General features: G+C 32.6%; 1 protein-coding gene across 2 annotated transcripts in view; it reads left to right on the top strand.

Annotated features, from left to right (window-relative positions):
• The window catches only part of LOC105258129 (heterogeneous nuclear ribonucleoprotein L), a 144,880-nt gene that overhangs the window by 5,684 nt on the left and 123,208 nt on the right, over positions 1-15,988 (top strand). For both annotated transcript variants that reach the window (XM_011269215.3, XM_011269213.3), the window contains exon 2: positions 15,658-15,701. In XM_011269215.3, coding sequence (XP_011267517.1) covers positions 15,658-15,701 — 44 coding nt within the window. The remainder of the gene's footprint in view (positions 1-15,657; positions 15,702-15,988) is intronic.

The following is a 15,988-nucleotide window of genomic DNA, read 5'->3' as shown; positions in this document are numbered from 1 at the left end:
TAAACGTAAAATTGTATCTATATCATAATAATTGACTTTATCGCGTGTTCGCTTAAATTCTTTTCTCTGATGAAGAACCGCTCCGCGAATGTATGATGGAAGCATAAATTTTACATGTCCTGTGACAAGTGTAGCAGGATAAGTCACGATATTTCTCTGAAACGAATCCGTTCGCTCACACGAGCTTTGCCAGCTAGCTTTTGCGAACGACGTCATTCGTAGATAGGAGCTGCGTTTCGCATATAGTCGCAACTTTTCCAGCTGTCTGCGCTGTTCCTCGTATCATTTTACCCATCTGCCGCATGTAAAATATTCCGGGGAATATGTTTAAGACTTTTGCAATTCGAGATTCATCTTCGAGGAATTCGGAAAATGTAGAGGATATTTTTGAATAATTTGCACTTTTAAATTTCTTTTAAAAGGTTTAAAAAAATAAAATTTTAATCCAAATTTTATTGTTCATAAAATATAATCATTGTTATTTAAAACATATAAAGTATCTGTTTGGATTTATTATATTTAATATATGTCTGTTTCCTCTTCATGCTTTGACACTTTTCTTTTATCATATATTTAGGCCACAACCTCGACATGGCGTGACGTAAGCAAAAATGTAGATATCCTCTTTCAAAATTGTGTATGAAACATGATTTTTTATTCATCGCATCTGCGCATTCTTATTAATATCTATTTCCAGAAGATGTATAAAAATAATAAATAAAAATTTTATATTTATATACTTTTACTTTATACTTTTATTTTATATATTTTTAACTTTTTTATAGAATCATCATAAAAGTTTTATCTTTTCTGTTTTACATTAAGTCCTTTGAAACAGATGCAGATTCAAAGATTCTTCTAAATGTTTAGCAGGATATATATAAAGAGGAAATATAAAAGGAAAGCTTCTTTGCCCGTGTTTCTATACCAGAACGAACGGAACCGATCTCACATTTGTCACTTATTCACTCTACCACATCGAATGAATAAATATTGGTTATCCTCAAGGTGGCTACATTTATCGCATTTACCTACTTTTCATCGTATTGAGCGAATAAAAGCATCGATATCTAAAAGTGGCGATCGCGGTATCGTTTCTGCATCCGAGTGAATCGGTCAGTTCTGGTAGCTGGTGAAGTCAAGCTGTCTCTCAAGTTCGACGACACTGTTCTTTCGTTTTGTGAGCTTTCCGGTGTGTCACGACGACCGAAATATCTTTTACCTCGAGAGCATTACTTATACACGTATGCGCTAAAGAAATACGTGCATACACCTACGCGCGGCATGTCTGTCTCAAAGCATCTCCGTAGCAACGGACGGTGATGTATCTCACGTGGAAAGACCGATGCCTCGTCACCATGGCGAATGCTTGAAATCGGAGTACGCAGGGCGAATCTCTTTTTCGCTTTGTTCTCGTTAAGCCGCGACGCGATAGATACTTTGAAGGTACGCGGTCGTCTGGTTCTCGTGCACCATTAATTTACCACGGTCACAAAGCAATGAATTACGCTACGTCTATGGTCCGATATTATCGTTAATAATAAAATGTAATATTAATAAAAAAATAAAATATAATATATTAATAATAAATAATAATAAAATAGAATAGAAAATAAAATAGAAGTTAATAATAAAATCGAATTTAATATTATAGAGAATAGATATAATGACGCTATTAATGATGATTATGGGAAATAATTTATGCACCGTCAAAAAACATATTTTTTAATGGTATACTTTCTTTCATTTTTTATTAATTTATTATTAATATTACCAAGAAATTATATTAATTTTATCGGGAATTTTTATTATTAAATTTTGTTTGATTTTAAGAAAGTGTTAATTGGTAATTGATTCATTACGCCCTACGTCTGTGGTCTAATATTATCGTTGATAATAAAATAGAATTTAATATTATAGAAAATAGATATAATGACGCTATTAATGATGATTATTAGAAATTTAAATTTATGCAACGTCGAAAAACGTATTTTCCATGCTATGCTTTCTTTAATTTTTTATTAATTTATTAATTATTACCAAGATGTTTTTTATTAATTTAGATTTTTTAAATTAATTTATTATTAATTATTTATTAATTTATTATCAAGAATAAAAATCAAGTTATTTTAATTCGAACATTTTATCACTATATATATGCATATTTTTTAGGAACAGTTTATTCCTGGATATTATTATTCGCGTTCAAAGACTGCAGTCACGCAAAAACAATGCATTAAGCGGAAGCAATCAAAATAACATGTCATGCATACTTCTCGCAAAAGATTAGAGTATCTATTAGTTACGAAGAACGACAAATTTGCCACCTCGAGGAAATAATCCCGCACTCCGAAAGCTCTGAACGGTCCAATAAATTCCTAGCCTACTACCTCGTTTCAACCGGAACATCGCATTCGACGAGCTCGTATCTCGGAATTGCAAATGAACGATGACTCTCGGGCGTGCAAACTCTCCACTTTCTCGATGCAGCGCGAATACGGCTTTCACCTTGCTTCGTTAGACGAATGTCGCGCACGGTTGCCAGAACAAGAAAGGATAAATCCAGGTCCTTGCCTTTCTTTCGTTATTGCACGATGCATCATGTGGTTGACGAGAGCGGAGCCAACTTTAGACATCGGTTTTAACAAAGTTTCATTCATTTATCCTCAAGAGGAACGAAAAACACATCGCCATTTGTCATTTTCGAAAAAGACAAAGTTACAATTTTTTAAATGATTATAAAAATTTGTTCTGCATTGCATCGAAAAAATGTATAGCATTAATTAATATGATAATGAGTTTAAATAAATTCATAATTACAAAAGTTGCGATAGCCTGGAATGAATCCTGCTGCCATGTTGCTTGGTCAGAGGTCTTTCTGATTACAAGGAGTTAATCTTTTGCGGGCGTATTATGTCTGGATGTAGGTCATGTTAACCAGGATTATATTGTGGAACGCAAACGGCGATATACATATGTATATTCTGTTAAAGAACAGGAAATTCAATATAACAACTTAATTTCAAAATGCGCTCATAAATTTTATTTTAATAATTTTATTTTTAAAATATTTTAAAACATTATCATGTATCGTGAAAATTTTATTTATCAAACGATAAATTCTTTCATATATTTAAAATGCTGCCATTGTTGACACCGAATTGTGAATTAAATTAATTGAAATTCGGATACTCGAGAAATCGTCGTTAGAATTATGAGAGAAGTCTGTTAGACGGAAAGAAAAGAATGAAGATTACGCTTTTGCGTGAATCGTGTGTAGAATTCGTTAGCTATTTCGAGTCGGAAATGCGCACTTTTTTCGCATGCCTTCTCGTTACTGCATTTATTTCGGTACTTACGTGGTCCGAAATAACCGTACCGAAATAAAGTCACTAACCCTCGTTAACGAGCCGCGCCTTCCAGGACCAGTTCTTAAAAAACGTTATTACGCAACGTCCGGATATATTGATCGCTGAAAGTCTGTTCGCACCTCTTTTGTCTTCGTTAAGAGAATTCTTGGCAACGCGTGCAACAGGAGAATGTTATTTTATTAATTATATTTAATTAATTATCACACGTGTTAATTAAAATTATTTGTAACTCCTGTCATTCTTCAAATATTGAATAATATTAATATAATTATGATGTGTATCACAATCGTTGATTTTTTCGTAATTTTTGTGACATATTTCACACGTCATAATTTTTTTTCTCGTGTCCCAATTTGTCATATTCTTGATGCAGTCGCTTTTAAAATCGCGAGGCCGATTGTGATCCACATGCAAGACAATTTTCACGCTCATATATCGGCGGTTTTCTATGCAAATTGTGAAATGCGAGCCAGATGTCCGTTTGTAATCAATAGAGACGCGCAAACTGCGATATGGCATCGCGAATTTTAATCGGACAGGGCGAGCGTGTTTCCGCATGGGAATTACTCTCTTGTCCGTCGAATATTTCTGCGAATGCAAATGCGATTTTCCCGCACGTTCTACATTCAATCGCATTCTTTTGATTTTATCACTCGCATTAAAATCAGATGCACGCCCGCAGCAACCTGATGCATCTTTTCAAATTCGCAACTTGATTAGCATATGCAAAGCAGAAACTTTGGAATAGATAAAGGAGCATAGAGATAGTATCTTTTCAACTTGAAATCCCATAATGCGTGCGAGACATTTTATCTAACAAATCAGTAGATTGTATATTTTAAAGAATATAATCATATTTTTACATATTTTAAAAATAAAATCTCTCAAAAGATGTGAGATAAACGTTTTGTCTTGACATAGATTTTTTATATATTTCTGAAATATTTCTTTTTTAAATAATTTTTTAATAACTTTCAAAGTGCATTAATATACATGAAAATTAATATACGTGAACTATCTTGCACGTATAAGTAATTGGATGGCCTTGCGCTTAATGAAGAGGCAAACTATTTTGTGAGTTATTATCGCATGAAGTTAATGAGATAGAATATATTACGAGAACGAGACGTAACATTGTTTTTTTGTTTGATTGCATAACATAATTCTTCGTATTCTGATTGCAAAAACCTAATAACTATTTTTTTAAATGTACGATCAGTGCATCTTACTTATCAAAGAGCCTCGATTCTTGGCAAAATAGTTCTTGGGTTAATAGATTTATTATTAGATTGATAATATATAATGGATGTTTTTTAAGTATATGTAATTAGCAAAAAGTTTATTGTGTTTAAATCTTTTTAAATGCAATTTTATGCTCTAAATTTCAAATTACAGAAAGTCTCAGAGGAAAATCGAACTTTAAAGACAATTCGATATCGTGTCGACGATATCACGTGAAAAGCTTTTCGGTCAGAAATCCGCACCTGATGGCGGATTTTAACATAATGAGAAATCGCGTCCGTTCGCTTATCGTTCGTTCAATTGGCCGGGATATTTTCATCATTTTATCGAGAGATATCGCCTTTTTCATGGAAATCATCATTTAAGCTCTTTATCAGCGGTCCTTATCGCTACGAATAATGGGATCGATTTCACAATGCGTCTATTAAACGAATAATACCATTTCTGCATTAACGTAGTGACTTTGAAATTCATGATTTTCACGATAGACTAGTTAACTTAAACTTAATAATTTAAAGTTTAATATGAAACTCCTAAATTCGTGAAACGCTTCACCATTATTTTGGAGTTTGATAAAGTTTTCATGGGTAAGAAGTTCTTATGTTCTATCCACATTCGCATCATATCTTTATTAATGATAAGAAATGTGTCAAAAAAGGAATTAAAGAAAAATTATTTTAAAAGACTGAAAATATTAATAATTATAAAATGAAAACAACAAGCGAGTTCTATTTAAAAGTTTTCATCTTCATTCTCTGTAATGTTCAACTTTATTTCTAAAGAAATATAGAAGATTTAATGCAAAGCAAACTGTTAGAAGATTCTCTTTCATTGAAAAGAATTTAATTTTCAAAAATTATTATATAATATTATGTACATTTTATCTCAATTTTATCATTTATCGAAGAGTATTCACATCGATTAAAATTATTGATTTAAAATTAACTAAACTAAATATAATTTTTACACACATGAGTAAGGCTGCAAAATCAATTATTAATGGAAGATCTCATAAAATCAAATAAATCGCATTACTTTTACACTTTTATCGCATTTTTCAAAACGCCACGATTTAAAATTCGTGAAGCGTACTTCTAAGCACATTAATGCACGTTACGTCGTGCGTTAAAAATGTTGCGCGCTATCAAAAATCTCGATTCAACGAGGTTCGCGATGAGAAATACAGTTAGCTCCGGATATCGGATCCTAGTTCCTCAAGATTGCGCGAGACCACGTCTTCCTCTTTTCGCTCCCGTCTTCTCTGTCGTCTTTGGACGAACGTGCGCATGTTACACATCATAGGAGAAGAGTAGTTCGCTCCGCTTTCAGGAGTATTGCATTGCGCTCTGCCACGGATGGACGTAACAACCGTGTGCTTATATCCGCACCACGGAAGTTTTCTCTTTCGAAGCGCCACTCGCGAATAATACCCATCTACATATTTATGCGACGAGCAATGCGACAACGGAATGCATCGAATTTCGAAGGACGAACGTCGCATTCTCGCAGCAACGCTAAAATACGATGCACAGATGCCTTTTATCTGATCTTGTATCTCTCTTATCGATTACTTGACATTTTTTTCGCCAACCTTTTTTCAATATCACGTCTTCAGAAATTTTTCATAAATCGAATATTTGCGTAATAATCTGAAATCTGCGATAAATAAGAATTCCGAATAAAATATTTCAGTTAAGATTAAATATGAATTTGACTTTTGAAACGAATCAGATTGAAATTTAATTATTTAGAATTAATTAAAATACACAGATGACGGGAGAATGAAGTGAACAACTTGTTCTTGTATTTTTATATGTCATTTAAAAATTTAAACAATCAATATATAAAAAAACGATATAATTGGAAGAGGAATCGAAACATTCAACATTACATTGAATAAATTACAGTGTCCAACAAATGTTTTTTTCGCAACAAATTTTCCACTCTGGAATGTAAATACAATTTTTTGGAGATTTATTTTTGACCAACCGGCCCGTCAGTTTTTCGTTCGTGTTTTTCGTTTGAATGATCTGTAGCTGGACGTGCCGGACATGCAGATTGTCGCGAATTCTCTCTTCATCTAGTATCTCATTATCGTCTGTTTATACGAACGCCTTCTCTTGGACAAGGCGAGGCACGTGCACGCCTATATACGGGTGCGAAAATTTACGGCATCAAGTTAAACGGAATTAAGGCCGCCGCGAAGTTGAAGCGAAATTAGAACGGCGAGGCCGCCTCGCACGTTCGATGTTTAATGGCGTTCGCTTTTCCCGTTGTCGATTTTCCGTCGCGCTGCTGCGCTGCGCTCGTAATGAGACACGCCATTGCGTCACCGAGATTTTCTTCAGATATTCAAAGCTGGACACGAATGACTGGTATTTCGGTATTATAACGAGAGACGGAACTAAGATTTGCCTCTCGGAAAAACGTGCGACACGCGAATGCGAATTGGACAAATGTTTGTATGAAGCAATGTTTTGGTGAATAAAAAGACTTTTTTTTTCATCGATTATTGAATCGATATATTATTCATATCGAAATATTTTTTAAACTATTATTACACGCATCATAAAATTTAATATTTATGTAGTAATGAATACTGTAATGCGGTGATAAATATATAAAAAGATAGCGGAATTATTAATATAAACAATTTTAGATAAATGAAAATTTAATTAGTAAATATACGTATTTACTATAATTTAAATTAAAATTCAAAAGCGGATTTTTAATAGAGCTTTTCAATTAATCATAAAAATTATTGTCATCTATGTACAATCATTATACATTTTTTGAGGGAAATTTTTTTTAATTTTATAATGTAATAATTTTTTTAAAATTTTTAATAATAAATATCTGTATAATTATGGACTAAATCTTCGTCAAAAAATAGTAATTTTAACGTAAGTTTGCTGAAGATTGTATCTTTATTACGATTTACATTTTGCGATATATGGTATCATAATTTGATATCGTATATTTACTTTGCATATAAAGTCTTTTATTATGCAGCAATTTAACTTTAATAATTAAAGAAGACACAATGATTTTGCAAAGCAGAAATTAAAATTAGAATTAGAATTACTCTTACTCGTGTAAATTATTTATTTAATAATAACATTAATTTCTAATTTTAATGAAATTTTAAATTGAATGAGTAAATGAATGAAAAATAAATTAGATCTGATAAGACATGTTTGTTTGTTTTAAAGACTATTTTATCGCGCTTCATCCATATTTCAGTGTTCATATCTATAATGCATTGCGATAATTTAATAAATTAACCCAATTATCACTTTGCTGAACAACGCAAACGCAATAATTTAATAAAACCGATGATAATGACGACACTATTCTGTAGCACGAAGAGCTTGAAATAGCTCTTATTTCTTAAATCTGTTTTATTGTATTTTTCCTCCTTTCTTCCTTTATATCAAATCATAGTAATATTAAATTCACTTTTTCCTTCAATGAAAGAAAAGAAGAGATTCAGCTTTTATAAAAAAATGTCTTTGATATACGGATAATTAATATCTATAATATGATAATAGATAATTTTATATGATTTTAAAAGAGAGAAAAAGAGAGTGCTTTTTTCAGAGAGAGATTTGATATTAAATTAAATTTACATTTAGATTAAATATGGAAAAAAGTATCTATTTGAATACAGAATATTATTTTTTTATTACTATCTTCTTAAACGTGCATTTAGAAAGGTGCAAGTTTTAATTTATCCATAGAAGAATGAAAACATAAAAGGTTCATCGCGTGTAGGGTTAAAAGTACACAGTAGACCCTGATGCAGACATGCAGTGCGAAGGCACGCGAGGCATCCTCAAGTATCTCTGAACGATTTTAAGAGCCAAGAAATGTCGTTTGACGACAGATAGCTTCTATGTTGAACTTTGCAGTACCGGTACCGAGAAAAAGAGAAATTAAGTCCTCGACGCGTTCACGCTGACGACGATGGCGCATTGTTCTGTTCTGCTCCAATAATTGCGTTCAGAATCAATTTGCCGTGACGAAATGGTCTCGCGTGGTTGGATGTGATTTAGAATCGTCCAAATAGTTCGTCATAGCGAATCATAGGTATGAACAAAGATGATAGACAAAGTTGCCGCTCTTCATTATTTTTAGAAGGAATGTACGAAAAGTTAACGATTGTTTTTACGAAGAAAATCTAAATATATATCATTATTTTTTTTGCTCCTTGTACCTAAAATTAATTTATCGAGACGGAAAAATGCGCTTTAGATGATTTGAAAAGTCACGGATTAAATAAATTGGTTAAACTGATTGCCATGCTTATGTAGCTGAATTTTTTACAGTTTGCGAAATATTATTTTTTTTTCTAAGGATAAGATACTTATAAGAAAATTAATATAATTATTCCATATAATTTTTATGTTTCTTATTATTCTCTTCTTAAGAGCCTCGTTAAAAATGTAAATCTCGATAAAAACTCAAGTTTTCTCCCATAGAGGAATAAAACGGTAGCCGGAAGTTAAAAGCGTCTCGGGAAACGTAGCGCGACACATGACAGAAACGCAGAACTTGGTAGCGGATTAAAAGCACCGCGAAATCGTGGAAACTTTCGAGCAATGTCCCAGCGAGAATTCTGGTATTTTTTTTTTAGAGGGTAAGTTCGCACTTTTCGTCCATTCGTCTGTGGGATGTGAGAAGACACCAGCTGTTCGGCTGCGAAATTAACGCGAAATCTACGAAAAGTTTCGCTCTGCTCTGCCTGCCTAGAATGCGTCCGTGTGTAATTCATAGCCGACAGGATAATTGGGGCATGCCGATTGTACATACGTACACGCATACTCGAGAGAACTCTCGTGAAAATGCACACAACGAATAGCCTGCGGCTGCTCATGCATTTTACAAGAAATCGCATGTTATCACTATTTATCCGCGTAATTCGTTAAATCGTATTATGCTTTATTACATATTAAGTCTTGAAGAAATGTATGTGATATTTAAATATGTATGTGATATTTAAATATATTTAAAATGAATATTTTATACACGGACTAGTATATACATATAATTTAAAAGTGCTAAAAAAATAGTTCTCTTATCTTTTTACACTATAATCATACAATTATAATACAATTATAAATTATACAACTATAATTATACAGTTAAACGTGTATATCATAATTACACATTTCAGAAATTATTTATTGTTAAAGGTTGTGAATAATTAAATAACGTTTAAACAAGTTGAGTTTGTTACGAAAATATTATTTCTAGCAATTAAAAATATTATTACAGTTTCAGTTATTATTTTATGAGAATAAATAATACAAGGATAAATTTTAAACATTAATTTTCAACGTTTTGTTCGATTATTGGATTTCACTTGCAATTATTAATTTTTTAAACAGTAGCTCATCTATTATTGTTAGTGTTACGTCTGTGAATCATAATCAGGTTAAATAGAAGTAAATTTCTAAATTTCTTATATCATAACACTTTTTTATTAGTATTTAGTATTTATTACATACTTCTGGAATACGTTTTTAAAAAAATTATTAAATTTAATTATTAAATTTAATTGCAAACAATGAAACAAAATTTAATTCTATGTAAAAATGTGAATCGTATTTTATATTAAATAATTGTTATATAATATTCAGGCGAAATTGTTTATAAATCGAACTTAATAAAATGCGAAAATGACGATATCGAGAACAATATAGTTGTGGTTTGTGTTTGTTGTAGCAATCAATATCACATGATATAAAGTTTTAATCTAAAAATTGTCTCGCAATTATTTTGAGAGATAATTAATCTTCAATAATAATCTTGTGTAGTAGAAAAAATGCACAATTTTGTAAGGACGTGACGTATAATAATACGCAAGTCTTAACGTCACGCGAATTTTGCTGACCACCGTTTCAAAGTGTGTGAAACTCTTTAAAAGCTCACTTATCGGAATCTCGATAACGCCCGTGGGAGTGAGCGCAGATCGCGGAGTGTAAACTTTGCTTAAGGTTTCTTGGCAAATTTCATTCCGGAAAGTTAACATCGCTCTTTCGAGTATGTAGAACTAAATCAAATTAAATGTTAACAGCTCTACACAAATAAATGCGTGAATTTTTTAATAAAAAGGATTGGAAATATTTTTTTCACATATATATAACTTTATATATATATATTATAACATTAATTACAAAAAAAATTATAACATTATAACATTAATTACAAAAAATTATAACATTATAACATTAATTACAAAAAATTATAGCCTTGATGCTCTTTTAAAAAAAAAGTTAAGATAATTATGAGAGAGAAAGAGAGAGAAATTCAAACAATTACAACTTATCAATGGTATTAGCGTTTTTTGCACCATTTTTTTATCAGTTATTGGCACAAGTAGGCCAAAAGATAAAAGATATACCACAAATGTGTGGTTAACTCATTTACCCAAAATCACTTAACTTTATGTTAATGGAAACGATACACACACACACATATGTTCTACTCGTTGAAAAACGATGACGTATCTTTGTGAGCTGTCGTAAATTGAATTTTTCACGCGTTTATGCGATATTTGTCTCTGATGTACACATGTGCGCGTACATTACAAGTGCGTTAAACGTGTATTCTCTTCCCGGTCAATGCTCTAACCGATTTAATGGCGGTTAGAGCAAATCGAAGCGAACCGCAGGAGACGTGTACGGGTCGCTGCTCTATCGTCGGGGAGAAAGTCGATTGGCTGCGTGCCAACCACGTGCTGATAAAGAGATTACAAACAGGAACAACGCTTTTGTAACGATCTCCCTGCGTTCCCGCATGTTCGAAACAAGTTTGCCGGCAATTCCGCGCGGATAATTGCGCATATTTGACTCTTAAGTAACTGCTTGTAATTATCTTTATAGATCTCTCCGTGTTAATCGTTTAAAATTTTTAATGAAGCATTGGCGTTTGTATTTCCCTTGTTCTGGATAGTCTTCGGGACTTGGCGGCGACGTGATGCAAAAAGCGGCAGCTTGTGCGACTTTTTGCACATCGTTCATGCATAATCGATATCCTCGTGAAAATGGTGATTGCGTTTAAGAGGATTTATTCGGCTTCGTCTCGGAATTTAAAAAAGTTAAAAGTTATTTGTCATGCAGACGTGGTTCTAACTATATGAAAAAGAATAGCGAAAAAGAATATTCTCGCATGCAAATGTGGATGTAGCAACAAAAAGAATGTATTTTTAGGAAAAATATAAAAATTGAATAAAATATAAAAAAAATTATTTAGATAAAATAGTCTATGTATCAATAATATTTATAATATTATTAAATTATTAATTATTCAGATTAACATGATATCTAAAATTATTTAAAATAGAAAACAAATTCAATAAATAATCGTGCTTACATTTTACAAATCTATTTTTAACACTCTTGTTTAATCTATTTATTTATAATAAAAATTTATCTTGTATAAATAATTTTGTAGTTAAAAGTAAAGAAATATATTCTTGAATTTTATATTTTTTATTATTTTATTATTTCTTAAAGAATCTAAAAGATTTCTTATGACAAATTGTGAAGGACGCTCTGAGAATTGAAGCGATAAGTTAAGCAGACGACTGTCTTAAATCTTATCATCTTTCATTGTGATATGATTTAAACGCAAGAAAAATTTTCCCAATGGATCGCCTATCTCTTCTTTTGAAAAACGGTCAACTCGATAAGCAGATTTGTATGACAGACAGCCACTAACCAGTGAAAACGATTCCAATTTTGTATCGAAAGTAGTATTTTACAGGATATTTTTAAAAAGGTTCTTGAAATCTTGATATATATTTAGAATAATGAGATCGCATCTCAAACGTTAAAAAACAATCAAAGAAAATTTTATGTTAATTTTTTTGTTCTAAGTTTCCAGTACCTTTTATGAAAAGTCAATTTTCTGAAACAATAGTTTCGCTTAATATGCATAATATGCTTTTCCTATTTATATTTAATAATTAAGAAATGAAATAAATGTCAATACTAAATAATGAATTCAGTTGATAAATCATATTTAAATATAAATATTAGTAATTAAATATAAATAATTTTTAAATATAAATATTACCAATTCTGTGTATCACTAACCGTTGCATGTGTCTCTCGAATATACACATATCAAAATATCAGAATCCGTTATAAATACGAATATTTTATAAAAGCGTCTTGTCATCGTCTGTCTCCTCGAGAGTCGCACATGGATGATGGTCTCGCGCGAGCAGTCTAGCGATTTTTTTTTTCATCACCGGTTGAGCACCCATTGAGCGCGGAAAGCACGTGGTTGGTCGCACGCCAGTGCACAGTTATGTTTATAAGAACGTATGACGGATCCGCACGGTATTTCGCCTCGTAACGGCGATACTATGCGTGAGTTATAATATATATGTGACGACGGAGATCTTGGACGCGCGACGCGTTACACGGATATTCCGCAAATCTCCCTCCTCTCGGGACATTCCGTTTTGGCCGTTCGCCGAGAGCGGATTCTTTACCGCGCTCCCTCACATTGTACCTTTTTTTTCCTCTTCTTTTTTTGGACGGCCGTTCAGCCGCATTTCGCAAGTCATGGACGCGACGCTGCGGCGACGAAGAATTAATGAGCGATCGCCGGCGATAAATCATTAGGACACGGCATTCGAATTTCTCGCTCGTAAATCCGCGTAATGGTGGATGTGTATCGTTCTGGCTAAATACTTCCCTTCTCGCGTATTACAGTGTCTACCGAAAGTAAGTGTCTCAATTCGTTTGTGTGCCTGTCAGGACAGATATAAAGCAAGTGCAAAATTAATGGAAAAAAATGAAAGGAAAAACGGTGGCAATAAATTCTATTTGTTTCATCTTTAAGATACTTTGCCCTCTCAATAATTTTTTTATTGATTTATTATATACTAGAGATGACATTTTATTGATGTCTCAGGCTTTTATTGATGTCTCATGCTTTTTGACATTCGTAATTGCTGTTCAATAAGAAGACTAGATATTTATTCAGTCCGTGTATTCTCACCTATTTATTATTCAGAGAAACGTCCACGCAAAAATCTTAAAAATACTCATCATGACATCAATTGGATAATGTACGTTGAATATAATAGCAATAGCGAAAATGATGATAATAACGATGTAAAAAAATAAATGATATAAGAAAATCGGACAAAAAAAAATTTTTTTAATTTTTTAACTGATGATAAAAATTCTATTAGATACTTTATATTCATATGTGTGTACGTTATAATATTAAACTTCTGCAAATACTACTAAATATGAATATTCAATATTTTTCTGCAGTCTCACTCTTGAATGCTCGTTGACCCCAGCACGTTACGATAATTATTCAACAAAAAGAAGAATACTCTAGGATGATATATCTTGAACGTTTTAGTTGCTTGCAAAACCAAATGGCAGCGTCTTTGTTACCTTTGCCATTCAGGCTAATTTCGGATCATTAGCGACGCACATCCGCAGGTTCATGCATGAGACGAGTTTCGTCACGCATTTTCTTCGTTTATCTTTGATTTTCTCTTCTTGTATGCTATATTTTGGACTAGGACTATCATTACATAATATACACTACATATTGAAAAATAATATCAATAATTTTAATAATTTTTAAAAAACCATTTAAAAGAAAATTATTGTATCTTTCTTCATCTGCAAATTCTCTGATGAAAGAGAGAGGGAGAAGGAGAACTTTGAATTAATTTTTCTATGTAAACATTTAGTGTTATTCAAATAATTGTCTACATATAATTGATATATTGCATATAATATGTGTATATAATGAGATGGTAGCAAAAATTCATAACTTTATGCACACATACACAACATTAAATTTTAATCGCGCACAATATATAATATTAATTTGCTTCGTGAATTATCTTTTCGGTTTATATCACTAATTTAGTGCAGTATATAAATCGAATTTACAGATTGGACACAATCTTATGCTGATAATTAAATCTGCGTGATCACTCGCATTCCGCTTGTCACTCCGCGATTGCGGAAAATGTGAATGAATTATTTAGCCGCGGCAAACGCGACACGTCACTCCGACGTACAAATGCGCTTCATGTTTTATTCACCAGCACCGTTGCACATTACGCGATATGAAGCGACTAGACGCTTGAGAATTGACATTCGCGCTCGCTTTCCCAGAGCGGATTACTTCGAGAACACAATGGCGAGGCATGTCGCAAACCGTTAGTCGCACGAAATGAAAAATATATAAATCTCATCTACGTATAATTTCGCTACAAATCCTTTTGCCGGTATCGATATCGAATAAATCGTTCGATTAAATCTGATATTCTTATTTTTGCTTCCCACGAGAATACTAGTCTTAAAATCTTAAAGTGAGGAATGGATAAAGCATAGAAAAATGTATAAAAAAATAAAAAAATAAAACTTATAGATTTTTGCAAGAGCAAACAAAAATTACATCCTGCAAATTAAAAATACATTTAAACCTCTGACTCAAAGAAGATTTGAGATTGCGAGCTCTATTCCTTAAGCCCACCTCGCTTAATTATGCGATCCCGATTGCGCTTCAGGAATTTACCTAAGCGGCCATACGTCACAGCCCCTAAGGTGTCTCGCTGCACTATTTCTGTCGCTTTGGGTGCCGTGGTAAAAAGACGATGCGTGCATGCGCACGCGTATTAATAGACTGACCGAGCAATGCATCCGCGGTGACGTCGGCGCACCATCGAAATTCAGCCAAAACCGTTGCGCGAATTTGTCTTACGCAATTTTCCCACGACGGAAGACGGTAACACGTGTTGCCGCAAGAGTGAGCACCGAGGGGAAATCACCGCTCGGGAAATCCGTGCTTTCGACTTACGAGTAGTTTCGAGCGAAGCTCCCTCGCTCTCGTTTTCGAGAGAATTTGCCGACCGCACGCGAGCCTGTGCGAATGGCAAAGTAAATGATGCAAGCCGGATAAAGTCATTAAGAATGTTTAATCCGCGCGAATTTAACGACCTAACTGTCTGCAAAGGAAAGTTATTAACGATGCTGTTTATTTCTGATTGCAGAATCACGAATATGGCGGATACGGAGACGAGCCGCGTCGCAAAAGGTGAGAGAATTTATGCTTTTATTGTTTATATTTATGTAAACAAAAAGTTGTACCTCTTTCACATGTTCAAGAGTATAATAATGCGGTAATTGGACATTGAAATGTATTATTACTAATTAAAAAGAAATAATGATGACTCATAAGAATAATTTATTTTTTTATTTTATGACTGACTAATAATAAGTGTATCATTATTAAAGACAATTATCGCGATGACTCATATTTTCTCATTCAAAATAATTTATTGATATATATATATTATGCAAAACTTTAGAATTATTGATGAT

This window comes from Camponotus floridanus, unplaced genomic scaffold (genome assembly GCF_003227725.1).
Source record: "Camponotus floridanus strain SB8 unplaced genomic scaffold, Cflo_v7.5 scaffold88, whole genome shotgun sequence".
Lineage (NCBI taxonomy): Eukaryota > Metazoa > Arthropoda > Insecta > Hymenoptera > Formicidae > Camponotus > Camponotus floridanus.
This window is presented reverse-complemented; position numbering and strand designations above follow the sequence as displayed.